This window comes from Anguilla anguilla, chromosome 1 (assembly GCF_013347855.1).
Source record: "Anguilla anguilla isolate fAngAng1 chromosome 1, fAngAng1.pri, whole genome shotgun sequence".
Lineage (NCBI taxonomy): Eukaryota > Metazoa > Chordata > Actinopteri > Anguilliformes > Anguillidae > Anguilla > Anguilla anguilla.
Window position 1 is genome coordinate 30096829 of NC_049201.1, and position 19025 is coordinate 30115853.

The following is a 19025-nucleotide window of genomic DNA, read 5'->3' on the forward strand; positions in this document are numbered from 1 at the left end:
ATCTACATTGTTGCTTTGAGGTAGCAAGAGGCAGAAGGTAAACAAACCACTCAATGCTGGTGAATGTCTTACGCATCGGATGGTGGTCCTTTTATACCGGACCCACATATGGTGTACTGATGCTGACTGCCATTTTAAGTTTGTATTTTAAGTCACTGTCTTCACCTATCAAGGGACTGTGGATATGTTGATTTCCGCACACTGTCCCTTCGTCATTCAGTAAATGAAATGAAGAAATTAATCCTTTGTATGTAAGGTCCAAGATCACAAGTATGAGACTAGAATGTTCTTAACCGAGCATTCTAATCACAAATGTCATTAGAATGTTCTTAACAGAACATTCTAATGCTGATGTAACAATCACTACCGGTAATGGAAAGCAACAAAGTTCTAGAACACAGAATAAGAGATTTGGAAAAAACATACAGTCCAACAAGGGTTAAATAAATAAACAAGAGTAGGGGAGACAGCTCAGTAACTGAATTAGATGGGGACAGACTGATCTAAATGAGACAGGACTCTTGCTAATGGGGAGGTGGTGAAGGGGGGTGAGCAGGGGCGTGAGACCTACCTGCAGGGAGTCGGTGGTGTGGCTGGTGGGCAGCCCGCTCTTCCCGTAGCCCTGGCCGTGAGCCGTCAGCAGCCTGCCGGTCAGGTCCACCGCCGCCCTCCAGTTCTTGGTGCTCTGGGAATGGAGCGGGTAGACAGGCGAGGAGTTAGCGAACCCGTCGCGGGAACAGCTGCCCCCCCCACCCCCCCGACTGAGAGCAGGTACCGCCGCGCCCGCCGTCAGTAACGACGACAAGGTCAGAGCGCGCGGCGATCCCCGCCGACAGCTGGCGTGCCGTCCGTCACGCGGCCGCCTCCCTAATTGCCCGGGTGTAAAACGCCGCCCCGACGACGGAACCTCCCCCTCTCCCGACACCCTTCCTGCATTCTGGTTTTGGGGGAAGGGCAGGGGGGGGGGGTAAGGGGTGTGCAGGCACCCACCCTCTGTCTCCAGCGAGCCTCCGCCGCCCCCACCCCCACCCCCACCCGCCCACCCAACCGACCGACTCCCCGCGCCTCTAAATCTTCATTAGGGGGGGAAATGAAGCTTCAAACGACTGGCGAGGAAATGGGCGAAAGCAGCTGCAGCCACTGAGACAGAACGTAAAAAAAGTCGATGTAACCGCGAACGCGCGGCCGTTATGATGTACGGCGGCTCTCCGCGGCCCTGGGAACCGCCCGCGCCGGTGGCAACGGAGCGCCCGTAAATAATCCCTTTATTGTTTTTTTTAAACCCGCGTTTTATGCTTTTTTAAATACGCGCAAAACAACGTCTGTTTTTTCTTTTTTTTTACGGCGCCCGAGCTGAAAGGGGGACATCGTTCACCGTCGAACGGGGGGGGGTGGGGAGGTTCCCTCGCGCTGAATAAAACACGACGATACGGGTTTCCGAGTTTCGCCTCCCGACCCCGGAGACGCGGGGCAGACCGCGGAGACCGCGAAGTTCCCGTCCCGCGTGGTTACAGTCCTTCTTCACTGGACAGACGCATTTTCGGGGCGCTGGGAAGCAGTCGATAAGGAAACGACACCTAAAAAAAAAAACGCTCACAAAAAAACGAAAGCCGGAGCAGAACAAAGCAGCAATTTTCTGTCTAGACGGCGTGCGTTGCATTGTCTACTCTCAGGGCTGGCGTAGCATAAAAATGTGAAGATCCACCCTTAAAGATAGCTTTAATACTGTAAAATGATTCATTATTAATTACAGTAATTATGTACAGTCAGGTGGCATTAGTGTGTGTGCGTGTATGTGTACGTGCGTGCTAAAAACAGTCAGAGACCGATAATTTGCCAAACAATCAAAGGTTAGAATTATTTCCAGTGAAAAAAAACATTAAGCTCTAAGAAGGTAAAATATGCATCTGCGCTCTGGATTTACACAAATTACAGAGTAATCTATCCCAGTCCGTCAATGCACTAACCACACAGACAGCAATCCCTGTCTGTCAGTCCACTAAACACAGAGCTATCCCTTTCTGTCAGTCCACTAAACACACTGAGCTATCCCTGTCTGTCAGTCCACTAAACACACAGAGCTATCCCTGTCTGTTAGTCCACTAAACACACAGAGCTATCCCTGCCTGTGAGTCCACTAAACACACTGAGCTATCCCTGTCTGTCAGTCCACTAAACACACTGAGAGCTATCCCTGCCTGTCAGTCCACTAAACACATAGAACTATCCCTGTCTGTCAGTCCACTAAACACACTGAGCGCTATCCCTGCCTGTCAGTCCACTAAACACACAGAGCTATCCCTGTCTGTCAGTCCACTAAACACACTGAGAGCTATCCCTGCCTGTCAGTCCACTAAACACACAGAGCTATCCCTGTCTGTCAGTCCACTAGCTACACTGAGAGCTATCCCTGCCTGTCAGTCCACTAAACACACAGAGCTATCCCTGTCTGTCAGTCCACTAAACACACAGAGCTATCCCTGTCTGTCAGTCCACTAGCCACACAGAGAGCTATCCCTGCCTGTCAGTCCACTAAACACACAGAGCTATCCCTGTCTGTCAGTCCACTAAACACACTGAGAGCTATCCCTGCCTGTCAGTCCACTAAACACACAGAGCTATCCCTGTCTGTCAGTCCACTAGCTACACTGAGAGCTATCCCTGCCTGTCAGTCCACTAAACACACAGAGCTATCCCTGTCTGTCAGTCCACTAAACACACTGAGAGCTATCCCTGCCTGTCAGTCCACTAAACACACAGAGCTATCCCTGTCTGTCAGTCCACTAAACACACAGAGCTATCCTTGTCTGTCAGTCCACTAGCCACACTGAGAGCTATCCCTGCCTGTCAGTCCACTAGCTACACTGAGAGCTATCCCTGCCTGTCAGTCCACTAGCCACACAGAGCTATCCCTGTCTGTCAGTCCACTAAACACACAGAGCTATCCCTGCCTGTCAGTCCACTAAACACACAGAGCTATCCCTGTCTGTCAGTCCACTAGCCACACAGAGAGCTATCCCTGCCTGTCAGTCCACTAAACACACAGAGCTATCCCTGTCTGTCAGTCCACTAGCTACACTGAGAGCTATCCCTGCCTGTCAGTCCACTAAACACACAGAGCTATCCCTGTCTGTCAGTCCACTAAACACACTGAGAGCTATCCCTGCCTGTCAGTCCACTAAACACACAGAGCTATCCCTGTCTGTCAGTCCACTAAACACACAGAGCTATCCTTGTCTGTCAGTCCACTAAACACACAGAGCTATCCTTGTCTGTCAGTCCACTAGCCACACTGAGAGCTATCCCTGCCTGTCAGTCCACTAGCCACACTGAGAGCTATCCCTGCCTGTCAGTCCACTAGCCACACAGAGCTATCCCTGTCTGTCAGTCCACTAAACACACAGAGCTATCCCTGTCTGTCAGTCCACTAAACACACTGAGAGCTATCCCTGCCTGTCAGTCCACTAGCCACACTGAGAGCTATCCCTGCCTGTCAGTCCACTAGCCACACAGAGCTATCCCTGTCTGTCAGTCCACTAAACACACAGAGCTATCCTTGTCTGTCAGTCCACTAAACACACAGAGCTATCCCTGTCTGTCAGTCCACTAAACACACAGAGCTATCCCTGCCTGTGAGTTCACTAGCCACACTGTCCTAATATGCAAGACCATAACATTATCGTGGCTGTGATGAGCCACATCTGGAGTATCACATCTGTACAGCCCGTGATCTCAATGCACACAGATTATGACTTGACCCAAACAATGACAGGAGGAATAGAGGAAGACTGTGGATGAGGATGAGAGGAAGGAAAGAAGAACAAATGACAGTGGAGACGAGGAGAGGGGTCCAGGAGGCGAAGGTTAGGAGGGAAGAGCAAGTGGCGAGAGGAGAGATGACAATGACAGGGCAGGAAAGGGTGGACAGGGGAAAAGAGAGAAGTGGACGGTAGGAAAGAGAGAGGAAAAGAGAGAGGGAAAGGGATATAATGAGAGAAAGAGGACACAGGAGAGAAAGAAGGAGAGATGAAGGAACAGAGTAGGAAAGAGAAAGCAATACGAGGGATAGACAGAGGGAGAAAGAGAGAGGGAAAGGGATATAATGAGAGAAAGAGGATGCAGGAGAGAAAGAAAGAGGGGTGAAGGAACAGAGAGTAGGAAAGAGAAAGCAATACGAGGGATAGACAGAGGGAGAAAGAGAGAGGGAAAGGGATATAACGAGAGAAAGAGGATGCAGGAGAGAAAGAAAGAGGGGTGAAGGAACAGAGAGTAGGAAAGAGAAAGCAATACGAGGGGTAGGCGGAGGGAGGGAGAGGGAGAGGGGCCTGCGGCGGGCGGCGCGGCGGGGGCGTCCCTCCTCGCCGCGGGAGGCGGCGCTCGGCGCTCAGCGGCACGCCCGGCCCTCCAGCTACCCGCTCCACATCAAACGGGCGCCGGCCCGGCAGCGGCGAGCGGCGAGCGGCCGCGATTCGCCGGCTCGGCCCCATTTCGCTCGGGCGACCGCGCCTGCTGCATTCCGCTGCGGCAGACCGCAGCTCTTCCCACGCTCGTTCATTCTGCGGAGCTCTTAACAGGGAGAGCCTTTTTAAATGCCTTTTTAAATGCCGCTCAGGCACGTCGAAGTCGAGGCAGCCTCGGCGTGCGCGAGGCCTCCTGTCAGGACGGCGGGTTCGGGTTCCCCCCTCCCCCCTCCCCCCCTTCCCCCTTCCCCCTTCCCGCCCCTGCACCTTCGCCCCGCAGGAGAACGCGCCACCCCCTGCATTAAAAATGGATTGCCTGCTGTCTGCCCAGGTGTGAGCAATTTCAATTAAAGCCAGAGGAAGGGATGGTGGGGGGGGGGGGGGGCTCAGAATAATAAAGATCAATTAATAATTCATATTTTATCTTTTTCATTTTCATATCGTTCCAACCCAGAGGCAATCAAATGGGTCCAATCAGAGTCGAGGAGGGTGGAGCGGAGGGGATGGGGCGGGGTGGGGTGGTGATGCGGAGGTGGGTGATCTGAATATTGCTGTGGGAACCCCTGTGCTAACTGAGCTCTTGTGGGAAGACCTACAGTACCTGCGACTGGCAGAGCTCCCTCAAACTCAAGCCTCGAGCTCCCTTTCCCCCCCTGTCCTAGGCCGAGCAGGCGGAATTCTGCACGCTGCAGTTTGAATTGTTCCCGGGACCACGGCTAGGAATTTTTCCCGGTCCCCTCGCTTGTGAATACCAGCCGAAGACCTACTGTGACGCGAGCCCGTCGGGTTGCTGGTCCTCGCGACTTCGCGAACGCTCACGCCGCCTTCGCAAAAACCGACTTTCGCACTTCGCAGTCCGCTGTCGTTCCGATCGTAACTCGTGCCCTCTGAAACAGTCAGACGACAAGGGGCCGAGCCGCGTTCCTGCTATACTTGCGCTTCGGCACCGTCCCCATCTGAGCACGAATGGGCGAACTTCCATTTGAATACAGTCGCACGGTGACACTTGCGCAATGACATGCATTATACCTTTCGGACATTTTGTGTCCTGCCGTTGCCTTTTCTCCCACTCTGAGAACGTCTTGGCTGATGACGCAGCTCATGCTGCACAAGGTACGCAGCTGGTTTCAGCTCATCCCCCCCCCCTACATTCACCTGAACTAAAGGGTTCAGTAATCGCATTACAGCAACCATGAGTATGATGCGGGGGGGGGGGGGGTTAGGGGGTTACCCATCAAACGTCAAGTCAGCAAGCTTTAAATGATATGGCGCACGAATGTCTCGCCAACTGACGTCGGTGCCCGACAGTCAGGAGGTGCTCGATTTCGCGATCGGCACGCTTCAAAAAAACCGCCCAATCTCACCTAACCGCACTGGAACATCAAAAGTCTATCCTTTTTTCTTTGGTGAAGAGAGTAACTAGACGCCTACTTTCCGTCTCCAGAGAGGGGTGTGCGCCTTAAGCTAAAAAAAAAAGAAGAAAAAAAAAAAAAAACACAAAGCTGCCTTCCCCCGATTCTGTTGTTGTGGAAAAACTCCCGCGCCGCCCGCTCCGGCATCAGAACACAAAGGCGAAACCCGAAGGTAATTCGCTGAATCGCGTGGCCAATTTTAGCATGAATGAGTTTAAGCGCGGCTTCAAAAGAATTCTTCTGGAGCCCGAGTGCTCTCATAGTCAAAGTAGTTACCCCCCGCAACACAGCTGGTGGGGAATTACGCCGATAACCTGCAGGACTCTGAGCCTTTCTTATGCGCTACTGCTGAAGCTAAAGAGGGTCAGGCTTCGTTAGTACTTAGATGGGGGGGGGGCAGTGCTTCATTTGTTGCTGGTGTTGGCTGACCAGTGTTGGCCAGCACGTTAGCGAGAGGACCATGTTGATCTCAAATTCAAATGCCTTAAGTGTGAAGAAACAAAACAGATTTCACTCTACTGTTAGCATGCATTTGTAGAGCACTGAATTTTCTTTCAGGGTATCAGTAGCCCACAGCAGTTCTGCATAAGCTTTTTTTTTTTTGCAATTGGAGTCAGAGGCATACATCATCACAAAGACCAGAGAACTAACGATGGCTGAAAAACAACTAATCTGTAAACTGAAAGGACAGAAGAATTAATTATATCCAGCAGTTTGGAAAGTCTTGGGGAAAAAAGAAACCACTTGTGGACTCAAAAATAAACATTGTACAGGTCAGCAAAGGAACACAACTGCAGCTGATGACAGACATATTCTAAGAGCTGTGAAGAAAAACCCTAATAAAACAGTCAGTGACATCACCAGCAGTCTCCAGAAAGCAGAGATGAAAATATCACAACTTGCCAACATACTTCGAGAGGACTGTAGATGTTACACTGCAAGATGCATACCTCTCATCAGCAGCAAGAATCAAAAGGCCAGATTTGAATTTGACTAAAAATGCAGGTACGAGCAGTTTAGTGGACAGATGAGACTAAAACAAACTGAATGAGAAGTGTGGAGAAAGGAACAGGCCATGATCCAAAGCACCCCCTCCCCCCCATCTGTGCAATATGGCGGAGGTACTGTCATGGCTTGGGCATGTATGGCTGCTGCTTCTGGAACAGACTCACACATCTTTATTGATGATGTGACAGGACGGTAGAAGTCGGATGAATTTGGAAGTGTGCAGACAGATTTTGCCTGGCTATGTATAAAGAAATGAATTCCACCAAACTCAACCCGTCACTTCATCCTTCAACAAGAAAGTGACCCTAAACACACTGTCTATGCAACCAAAGCACTCATCAATGGGAACAAGTGGAAAGTTATGGACTGGCTAAGTCAGTCACCTGATGTAAATAAATTCGAGCACGCATGTCACTTGCTGAAGAGGAGACTGAAGACACAAAACAAAGATCAACTGAAAACGGCTGCAGTGAAGGCCTGGAATGGCATTTCAAAAGAAAACACCAAACGTTTTGTGATGTCAGTGGATTCTAAGACTTGCATTTAAAGGCTATGAAAGCAAATATTAGACTCGATTGCTGTGAAGTTCATTCGGTTTGAAAGGGGTGCTGTAAACCTTTTGTTAATCTGATCGATAGGAGAATGTTACCCATGTAAACGCTTGATCTGACTATTCGAATGGAATAAATATTCTTTCTGCTCATTTTCAATCACAGTGCAAGTCAATTTTACTTTTGGAAACGTTGAAAGAATTAGATGCTTAGATGAAAAAGGGCATAATAATGAGTTGTTCAAAAAGTGTGTGAAAAAAATGAAGGAAAACGGAATCCCCAGAACTATCAACTCATATTCTCCTTTTTAATAACTGTAAGAGAATTATATTCCGTTGACACTGCTGCCTGTTAGCCCAAGTAATAATACTATCAATGCAAATATTGTACACACCATACGATGCATAATTGGAGATATTTACAGAAATCTGTACTGTGTACTCAAACGCCAGATCAAGTTAGCTAGAGTCTGGGGTTCTGCGCATGTCAAAAAAGTTTTATTCCGACTACATGCTTGTGCATGTAAGCGCACACCTCAATCAGAATCGACGTGCGTGTGAACAGTTCATTCGAAATCTTCAAACAGAATGAATGTATTCAGACTGAAGAAATATTCTTCAGGAAATCGTGGCTGTTAACGGCACAACGTAGCAAAAGCCTCGTTGAAGTTACCTGTTGTTTAACAGACACAATAACAGACAGAGAACAGACTAAACAACGAAGAGCCGACGAGTCAAAACATTAAGAGCAGTTAAGGAGAGACCGAAAACATAACCTTGATGCACTATGTTTTTTTTTTTTTTTCAACCGGCACACAAATTCCTTGAGGCTGTTAGGGGTTTTGACCACAAGCAAGCCTGCGCACGGGACTTGGCAAAACTCCCTCCGGACTCAATTACAGGATTTGACAAGAGCAGTCTTTCTGCACCTGCCAATTACAAATTATTTGCGCAAGAAAACAGCAATGGCTCTGGGGGAAACTGGCGACAAGGAAAAAGAAATCTTTGACCATGATTAAATTAAATCACAAAACTTAAACCTTACATTCTCATTTAATTTAATCAGCTTTAATCCATTAAATTTTTTATTAGCCTATCCCCGCTGCAAACCATTTTATTATTAGGACTAGCCGTCTATTTATCATTTTGCTCATGTGATGTAACTGTACTTTTTTATGTGTGTAATTACTTCCCACACATTAAAGAAATGATATAGCACAACACTATAAAGCTACTGCCACGTGTGTGGTTCCAATTATCACACTGTATTCAGCACATGACAGTGTGGGAACATTTCTGTCAATCATCAGTGAATGGCGATGATTGGAGAGGTCCTAATTTTTTATAGTGCAATCAACGGAGCTCACACTGACTGAAATGCAGGTGAAAACAATGCATTGGAAAACATGATGACTCTACCCATAATCCCTGTCTTTTGATGGCACGTGCCACTTCGACAGGCAGTTGGCATCATCATCGTCAAAGTCTCAAAAGCCTTGGCTGGAGAACCAAGACATGAAACTCTCTGAGGCCTGTTTGGAAAAACTGACTGTACGTGTCATGTAAGAATGTTAATAAAAACAAGAAGTGCTAATTGGGTACCACAAAGCGAATGATCAGTCCAGAGAGAGGTTTGCACGCCCAAAACATACAGTATTATTTGGAGGCCCCGCCCATCGGAGTCCATGAATTTGTCTCGGTAACCCGGAAAAGAACAAGGCCATTATTATGAATCCAACATTAGCAGACCACCAGCGCATTTCAGCGAGGAAAGCAATCAGTGAAGTCGGGCATTATTCAGCAAGCTTGATTACCATGCATTACATCATTTTGTGTGTAAGTTAACCGCTGAGTTGAGGCCTAATTCCTTAACACAGGCAGGCGAACACAGCAATATTTGGCGCATTTGCCAGAACGTGATTGGACAGGACTCCTGAGAACAACAACAACCCCCAAGGCCACAGGGTGGGAGGGTGACAGGGGAGCGGTGCCTCCACTGTAAGCTCCTCGCTGACGCTGCGGAGGACCCGAGGGAGGGGAGGAGGCGAAGAAGGAGACGCCGCCTCCTCCGAGGTTTAGGACGCGGGAGAAGCAGCCCCCTCCCGTCGCGTTCGCTAAGCCGCGGCGAGAGCCTCCGCGCTAGAAACGCGAACGGACGGGGGACGCCACGCGTCCGAACCGCGAGGAGAGGCAACCGGAGAGGATTCCCACACCCCACCCACCCCCCTCATTTCCTGCACCTCGTCTGTAGATGCCGAGATGTCGGTGCCGAAACCGGGGGGGTGCGCGAGAACTTCATATTGTTTTCGCCCGAAGCGCGGCGTCTGCGGACAAATCGCCTCGAGTCTCTCCGGATCTCCGTCACCGAAACAAGCGTCGGCGACCCAAACAAAGAAATAAGCCTAAGCCTCACTCCCACCGCCGCGGACCGGGCGCAGAGGCGGACGGCGGGAGTGGGAATTTGGCCGGAATCGATACTCGGGGACGGAATGAGAGAGCGTGATGAGAGAGAGCAGGCCGGCACTGTGTGTTTTGGCGGGAGGCGGGGGCGGGGGCGGTGGGGGGGGGGGCACCCTGCCGGAGTGAGCGGCTCTGTTTGTGTGCTGAGGGAATCAGGCAGAGCAGCAGCAGCAGCAGTCACACGCTGTCACTGCAGCATGAGTCACTGCCAATACCCCCCCCCACCTCCAGCCTGCAGGATACAGGAGATATAACACACACACACGCACACGCACACACACGCAGACACACACACGTGGACACGCACATACACACACACGTGCACACACGGACACACACACACACACGTGTATGCACACACAAACACACACGCACAGGATTACACACACACACAGGAACACACGCACATACACACACACACGCACACAAACATGCACGCAAAAACTCAAAAAACATACACACTCACAAACACACACACCCGCACTAGATACACACATACACACGCACACACATGCAATCGCACACACACGCTGTATGCACACAAACTCACACAGACACGTGTGAATGCACGGCACACGCACGTGTCAATGCACGCACACACACACACCAATGCGCACACAACCACACAGGATTACGCAAATCAACTAATCGCAGTTGTCCTCCGTGAAAGCCTGCATATGAACTGAAAGCCTGCATGAATTAAGGGACAGCCTAGAAAAAAAGGATCTGCAGTGCATCGCCATGGCACTCACACGCTAATCACCATCAACACCGTTTATCACCGTCAGAGACCGGAGACGCATTAATACAGGGTCACATTAACATACGTCCTTACGCACATAACACCCCCCCCCCCCCTCCCCCCCCCAACATCCCCCTTTCCTTCCAGCTCAAAAAATATCCAATCACTGCAAACGGTTTCAAATATTTAATATTCACAACAGCTAGTCGCTGTGCCGGAATTAGAGAACTGTACACTGTTTGCCTTCACCTTTAATGGCGACAGGGAACAAACGAACGCAGTAAAAGCACTGAACCGCATTAGCAGGGTCCTGCTCATTTTAAGGCGAGCTCCCATAATTGCCGAGGTAACTGGACCCTTCACAGTTCTCAGATTCAACACACCAACTCGTCGATTTGAGCTCCGAGGTGCGAATCAGTGCTTTTTGTTAGTAAGCGCAGCACCGCGCTCCCGCCCCCCCCCCCTTCCCCCCCTTCCCCTCCTTCCCCCCACCCTCCGGTCCTGATTGCGCTCGACCCTGGGGGATGAAGTTCGCCGCTCTGTAATTCGGTAATCCTGGAAACATCCAGAACCGAGCGAGGCGACTGAAGCCTGCTGACATTTAAAAATGCAGCTCAGTGCTCCGGCCCACGCTTCGTGGAAACGCGTGTGGGGGGGGGGGGGGGGGGGGGGGGCGGTGGGTGGAGGGGGGGCTCTATGGCAGCGGCGGTGACGCACGGGCTGAGGTATTTTAAGCCGCCGGCCCGGGCAGACCGCGCGGCGCTCCCTCGCTGCCCGCAACGCCAGCCAGAACCGCCCGTCCAATTACCTCCCAGGTGCGCTTCCTGAGGGGGCGGGACCCCGAGCCCGTGTGCTTTCAGAATGCGCGCAGCATGAATTATACATTCACACAGCAGGAGAGGGTCCGCGCTCGCTACGCTCCCTCTCCCTCCCCCTTATCTTACCCGCACACTCTCAATCCTTCCGCTTTCCCTTTCTCCCCTCCCTTCTTCTTTCTTTCTTTCTTTCCCTCTCCTCCCTCCTTCTCTTTCAACCTCTTTGCATTTTTCTCACTCTGCCCCCACACCCCCCACCCCCCACCCCCCCACACCCCCCACCCCCCCACACTCTCTCTCTCTCTCTCTCTCTCTCTCTCTCTCTCCCTCTCTCCCTCTCTCCCTCTCTCCCTCCCTCCCTCCCTCCCTCCCTCCCTCTCCCCCTCCCTCCCTCTCTCCCTCCCTCCCTCCCTCTGTCTCCCTCTCTTTCTCCCTCCCTCCCTCCCTCCCTCCCTCTCCCCCTCCCTCCCTCTCTCTCTGTCTCCCTCTCCCTCTCCCTCTCCCTCTCCCTCTCCCTCTCCCTCCCTCTCCCTCTCCCTCTCCCTCTCTCTCCCCCTCCCTCCCTCCCTCCCTCCCTCCCTCAGCACAGGCCAGGGAGAGGTGGCGAGCGGGTCATCGACCGCTGACCCGCTCCATCAGTGCTTTTCGCGGTTTCCGGGAGGCGGGATGAATCATAAAAATCAGGAGCTGTGCTCCCTCCCCCCCGACGGGCTCGGTTAAAATGGGAACGTGCTCTCGCGATCCGAGTCCCGGGATCCGTTTCTCACTCCGAGCATCGCTCAAGTTTCGCATGGTGTGTCCAACACGGCGTGTCCAACATGGCAGCACATTACTGGCGAGTCTGTTTTATTGATGTAGGAAGTCATTCCCATGGGAGAACTATCATTTTATCACAAAACCAGTACTGTGCAATGAGGGGGGAGTGACTGCGTTGATGTTCTGCCTTCAGTGTTCTAAGCCGTTGCTGCGGAAACGGGCAGTGAGGCTGGGTGGGGGTGGAGGGGTCAGATGGGCACACAGAGGGGCAAGAAGGGCGTCAGCACTGCAAAGACTCTGTCCCTCTCTCTCTCACCACATTTCACATTTAGCGAGTTAGCAGACACTTTTCCCAAAAACAACTCACACAGCGTGCGTTCTTTTGCATACAACCCAGTTATACAGCTGGATATTTACTTAAGTTATTCAGGATGAGCACCTTGCTCAAAGTTACAATGTAAGTGTAGAAGTGTGAAAGTTTCGAGCCCAGCTCGCTAACCTCATAATGGCTTCCTTGACTTTCATTGTCACAACTCTGATCCAAATGTTGACAAACACCAATAACAGACTCCAATGGCAATCAAAAGCCCGTAATCAAAACTAGATATTGAAAGCTGCTTTATACTCACACTAAGGAAGCAATTGAACACACCAGACTAATCAGAAACTTACCTATGTTGCAATTTGTCCCAAACAATTCCCTAAAATAGGGACTATTTATAAAAAGGTCTGTAATTTGAAATCAAAATTATAAAAATACCCTTAAATAAAAGCTGAGAATCTGCATTTTAACCACATGTGAATATTCTGTGGAATAGAGCCAAATCAAGAGAAAAGTATTTGTCACAAACATTATGGAGCTCACTGTTATTCGTACATATTAAGGATGGATACGAGTAATGGATGAATGGATGAGTTAATTGCTAAGTGGTATCCCAAACTCGATAAAACTTAGCAATGAACATGGCTTTCTAGTACCTCTCTCAATAGTCTCATAGCAGATTTGATATCACGGATAGCTAACTAGCTAACTATAGAAATATTTTGAAAGCAGAGGCTAAACGTAGTCAAACTATAACTAGGCTAGCTACTCTCTACATGTCAGTCATGGACATCAAGCTGACACTGTTGCTAGTATGATATTGTAACTGTTGGCTGGCTTGCTCTTACAAATTTCCACTTTATTTACCAAGTGAGACCGATGCGCATTAATTTAGGACAATTTATCTTTTGTAGGCGCTACTTCATAGCCTGGCGTGTATGGAAAAATAATGGACACGTCCCAGCCAAGCAGAATAGAGTATTCAGAAAAGGCGTTGTAAATTGGTTAGAATAAAATTCTTTGTATATCTGACACTGTTACTTTGTGTGTTTTGTGTGTAGTGACACCACAGGCTAAGCATTAATGCATTATTATGGAAAAACGTGGGTATTGAAGCGCTTTGACGGAGCGATGGCATTAATCCCATCATGATGCTTCGCTCACCCACCATTAGTACCAAGCATAAAGTTCAACATGAAACATCAACTGGACATACAATATTACTGTCATTATAATTATCATTATTATTAAAAGCAAGGTGGCAAAACCACACCAGCTCACAAATGCATTTATCTTTTTAACACATAGCCTAAAATAAGGGTGGCTGATCCTAGCATTTGCTCTTGAAAATTGATGTTTGCTAAGTGGAAAAATTATTTAGTTGCATATACACTCACAGGCTACTTTATTAGGTACACCTGTTCAACTGCACGTTAACGCACATATCTAACTAGCCAATCAAGTAGCAGCAACTCAATGCATTTAGGCATGTAGACATGGTCAAGACGATCTGCTGAAGTTCAAACCAAGCATCAGAATGGGGAAGAAAGGTGATTTAAGTGACTTTGAACGTGGCACGGTTGTTGGCGCCAGACGGGCTGGTTTGAGTATTTCAGAAACTGCTAATCTACTGGGATTTTCACACACAACCATCTCTAGGGTTTACAGAGAATGGTTCGAAAAAGATACAATACCCAGTGAGCGGTAGTTCTCTGGGCGAAAATGCCTTGTTGATGGCAGAGGTCAGAGGAGAATGGCATAGAGCCCTGCGGTGTTGAGGTTCTCATTGTCGCTCTGCCCTAAATCGGTCAGTTAAACCAGCTGCAACTTCCGCTAACTCACCACATGTGGTTTCTTTGGTCAAAATGAGTGGCTGACAAAAGGACCGGAGTTGGCCACGTCTAGCTTGCAGACACTTTGACCGGCACAGAACAGCGGTAACGCAAATGACTCACGATTAACTGCTTCAGCCCCACAAAACTCTGCTCCACGGAGCTGGCGGTGAGAACCTGCCTCTTCATGGCCGCCTGTTCGCCCAGGAGCCTCACCATCAGGTCCTTCACCGCATCCCCCTGAAAAGGCAAAATTACGATGGCTTCACCTTCTCAGCGCCATACATTAGCGATCACAGTCGACCCACAGGCCAACGGCAATGTTCAGACTGGAAGGACTGGGAGACACAAGCTCTTTAAATGGTTTGAATAATTGAACGGGATCTAAAATGCTGTTACAGCAGGCACCTTGGTTCAAATAGGTCAGCTTTTTGTGTATTTAAAAAAAAAAAAAAGAAAACTACAGCACAAATAGCCAGGGTAATTTTCCACCATTCAGGGCTCAAACGTGGATGAATCTACAGTACTACGGCATCATGTTTTCAGAGTGGATTCTGTTACTGCTCCAGCATTTGTTTGGTTTCTGGTTGCTGGTAGATTGTCACAGTGAGCAAACTGGCTGCAGAAAATATTAGGGAGAAAATCAAATACAGGTATAGATCTGAGTCAGACAAAATGCTGCACTTCCAAGTGTATTTGTCATTCCATGTAATGCCACTTGTAATCGCTAACTAATTAACTACACATTGTAAATTTAAGCCGGGTACCATGGATATTGCAATTGTGAGCCAAATACGTGCTGATTGCATTTGGGTCCCGCGTATGCAGGTGGTTTCCATGAGCCAATCACCTGCAGGTTGTCGAACTTCAGCCCCGGCATGGAAAGACGCTCCCGCTCGACGAACACCGGGCTGTGCTGCTGCGTGGCCACGGAGATGAGCACCTTCCTGGTGTCCTCCGCCAGCAGCCAGGCGTCGTACCTCCTGTCCACCTCGCTCATGTTGAGCGCCGTGGCGAAGGGGTCGTCGCTGCCCGAGAACACGGCCTGGAGCTGGGAGAAAGGCGGGGCCGACTCGGCGGGCGGCGCCGGCTTGACGGGCGACTCCGGGGGAGCGGACGCGAAGTAGAAACCGGGCGTCCCGGGCTCTTGCGACATGAGGGCGGGCGGGGAGGACACGGAGGAGGAGAGCTGGCGTTCGGGGCCGAGGGAGACCGGCGAGGACTCCGCGTTGGGGTTGCTGACGGATATGAAGGAGGAGGACGTGGTGAAGGAGTCGAAGAAGTCAGAGGCTGGGTTGACGTGGCCGTTGTCAGCAAAGAACTTGCTCAGGCTGGGGCTCGGCTGGCACACCAAGGGGGCCAGCTTGCTGGGCGTCTCGGAGCCACTGTTGAAGCTCGGGGACTTGACTAGCGCCGGCTGGAAACCGTCTGGCACCAGCGCCTGGGCCTGGGCTTTCTCCTGGTTCACTTGGCTGAAGATGGTGCACACTGGAATGGACTCTTCCTTGGGCGTCTCCTTCTTTTCTTCGGCTACGGTCTCCTGATCATCTGTGCTGCTCTCGCTGGGGGTGTCCTCTAGCGGCTCGGTGGGCTCAATTTTTGTTTCAGCTCCTGGAACCTCCTCTTTTTCTTCCTCCAGTTCTTCCTCATCTGATGGAGGAGCAGCCAATGGCGTTTCCTCTGCTTCCACTTTAATTTCAGGGGCGGTCTCCCCCAATGTTGACACCTCTTCTTCTTCTGTACCTCCCGCTTCTTTGGACTCAAATTCTTCTCTCTCCTCAAACTGCTCCAGCAGTGACTCCAAATGACCCACGTCATCCTCGCTGTTGTTAGGCGAGTCGGAGATCATGACGCTCTCCATCATCTGGTCGTTCAGTTTGTCCAACATGTTTTCTGACAGGCTATCCTCCTGCGGCGTGATGAAGGCCTCGCCACCGAGGTCAATGCTCTCCTCTTGGAAGAGGATCTCCGGAGGCTGGGTTGGGGTTGCCTCGGAAGGCGCGGGCGCCACATTATCTCCGATCTCTGCTTCTCCAGCAATATCCAAGCTCACTGGTCTCGGGGTTTGCGCGTCACCACTTGCCATTGCTCTCTGGCCTGTCAAAAGTAAAAAAATCTTCATTATGTTAAGCAATCATCTTGACTTTTTTCAACCATCCTGTTGCTTATGTTTTTACTGAAGGTAGCTAAACGTGCACATAATCTGAAAGAATTTACTTTTATCTCCTGTAAAGGTCACGAGAGGGTTGACACAAAGCAATATATTAACTAGCTCACTTAATGTTTTATGGTTCTCACAAACATGTATTGTAAACATTATGTAATGACAGATTCAATACAGGCAATGGCGTTTTAATACATTATTTATGGTAGTTAGCTTGCTAACTTGCTGATATTCTTAAGTTAATTAAGCTAGGTACCAACTTAATTAGGTAATGGCTATACATAAAACATGAATATTTAACGATGTATTTTCAATTCCTTGTTTATATTTTAAGCATCTATCAGAGCAAATTAGTTTGTGGGTATTGTCTGTTCAGAAGCCTTTGGTAGAGGCAAACAGGAATGCACTCTGTATTCAGTAGCCTAGCTTACAAGCACCAGCAAAATCAGAAAACTATCTTCCTCTTTAAAGCTAAATACGTATACCTGTTTAAACAGGAATACGAATTAAAAGTCGATCATTAGCATTTAAAACCAAAGCACGACGTTACCTGCGCAGCTAGCAAGCTAGCTTTCTCTTGTTTGAAAAGATAAACACGTCCGGTTTGTCTTATGAAGTGACAGCAGTAGGACAGCGTGCGCATGCGTACAATAAACAGAAAGAGAATTTGACGGAAGCCCACGTGGATCAATATGACTCGTAGGGGCTGGTATGTATTCTTGAAAAGATGTACGGCATTTTTATTACGGAATCCTGTTGTTTCTGATTGACTACTACGGACTTTTTCTACGTTATGCAGATATATTTAAATATTTTACAAGTTTCCGGAAATGTGAACTGGACATATACAAGAAAACGGAGTGACAATTGAAGCGTCGTGTAGCTAGGATAAATGAAATAGCTAAATAACCTTAGTCTAGCTATTTGTGGCTGTAGTTTTCATAAATATGGAAGACGATGCCCCTGTTATATATGGTCTCGAGTTTCAGGTATAGTAGTTTTACGATATGGATAGGTCGCTGATTAGAAATACTTGATGATGACAAGCTGAGATGTTTCTTCGGCGTACCATGGACTGAGATGTGGGGAATAAGACCACAATATTTTTTCCGTTCAGACATCAAAGATATTGCTATTGTTTTGCTATCGTTAAGAGATATGGAGCTGAGGTTTCTCTGAAAATTCTTCAGGAAACATCTTTCATTTAGATATCTGCAAAATGTCTAGTTAATATTTGTATTCTGGCGGAATAAAACTAATTATTTCTGGTGTGATATTGGAGCAGGAATTTTGTTGTATATAGCAAAGGTAAACGCTGCTCTTACTGTACACAAAGAGGAGGCGGACTTCAAATTAATGGCACAGGTGTAACAGTCGCTAATGTAAGCAAATCAAAAATTGAGTTCATCATGAACAGGTGGGGGGAAAGCTGCCTGATTACAGTTGGTGCTTGCATTCAACTGGTTGATCGTTTCAAACATGACTGGTCGTCAGTGTCACCAATTAGTTAATGCTTGTTTTGTCAAAACTTTTATATATTTTAATCCAGAATAAGAGCTCTGGATCTTCAATGACAGATTGATTGAGTTGGCAGACATATTTATAAATAAATGGACGTATCTATTATCTTTATTAAATTACAACTTTTTGTTTCCTCTCTGTGGAAATCCAGCTAAAATTGGCAACACTTTCTGCATACAACTACACTTTTACTGATGCCTGTTTTAGCCTAGGCCTCTTTACCACAGCACAAGTCCATGTTAGTTAGTTAACTAGGACTCAGTTAAAATTCACAGAGATTGGTATGTTTAGGATCAGAACAGCAAGTGATTTTGAACTTCTGGTCTTTTTTGTCAGGCTCGTGCACTAACTGCCCAGACAGCAGAGACGGATGCTATTCGCTTTCTTGTGGGAACACAGTCCCTTAAATTTGAAAACCAGGTAAGAGTCTGAAGAAGGTTGGACTTTTGGATTCACCATTCATATTCTTACTCTGATAGTTGTGTTTTTTTTTTTTTACATTTAATAACTGCAGACAGAAATCCAGTGGAATTTAACATTATACATTTACATATGAGGCTCAACACACTGTCTCTTACAGACCCAAATACTCTCATGACAAATTGGAAGGAAAGTTGTTAGTGTGCATTCACATTGGTTCATCAAAATTTGCCACAATATTACTGACTTGGTGCTCTATGTCACTATTGCTCTTTAGTGCCCTCATTGTGATTAAACTAATTTCTGGACATGCACTGTAACCATATGAACATTTAAATGTATACAATGCAACAGGAGATGGGTAGGGCATTTCAAGTGCAAGTGTTCATTTGCATGTGTGCATTTCATATGTAACGCAGGTCACTTTTCTCTGTTATTATGGTTTATACCTCTTCTGCCAAGTCCACCCTTTTAATTGTAGTTTGCAGAAGCATTTTTGGGAGAGAGTCTATTTTACAAAATACCTTTTGAATCTACTGTTGCCCATCCCTTGTTACAACCTT

At 48.4% G+C, this 19025-nt stretch overlaps 2 protein-coding genes across 2 annotated transcripts in view; one reads left to right on the forward strand and one right to left on the reverse strand.

Annotated features, from left to right (window-relative positions):
* trappc12 (trafficking protein particle complex 12) overlaps window positions 1–17221 on the reverse strand; it is a 34529-nt gene extending 17308 nt beyond the window's left edge. The window contains exons 1-4 of the mRNA XM_035408977.1: window positions 17072–17221; window positions 15208–16454; window positions 14481–14597; window positions 572–685 (exon numbers count right to left, since the gene is read on the reverse strand). Coding sequence (XP_035264868.1) covers window positions 572–685; window positions 14481–14597; window positions 15208–16443 — 1467 coding nt within the window. The 5' untranslated portion in view covers window positions 16444–16454; window positions 17072–17221. The remainder of the gene's footprint in view (window positions 1–571; window positions 686–14480; window positions 14598–15207; window positions 16455–17071) is intronic.
* A 130-nt stretch (window positions 17222–17351) lies between these two features.
* eipr1 (EARP complex and GARP complex interacting protein 1) overlaps window positions 17352–19025 on the forward strand; it is a 34866-nt gene continuing 33192 nt past the window's right edge. The window contains exons 1-2 of the mRNA XM_035408990.1: window positions 17352–17510; window positions 18379–18462. Of these exons, the coding sequence (XP_035264881.1) occupies window positions 17469–17510; window positions 18379–18462 (126 nt within the window). The 5' untranslated portion in view covers window positions 17352–17468. The remainder of the gene's footprint in view (window positions 17511–18378; window positions 18463–19025) is intronic.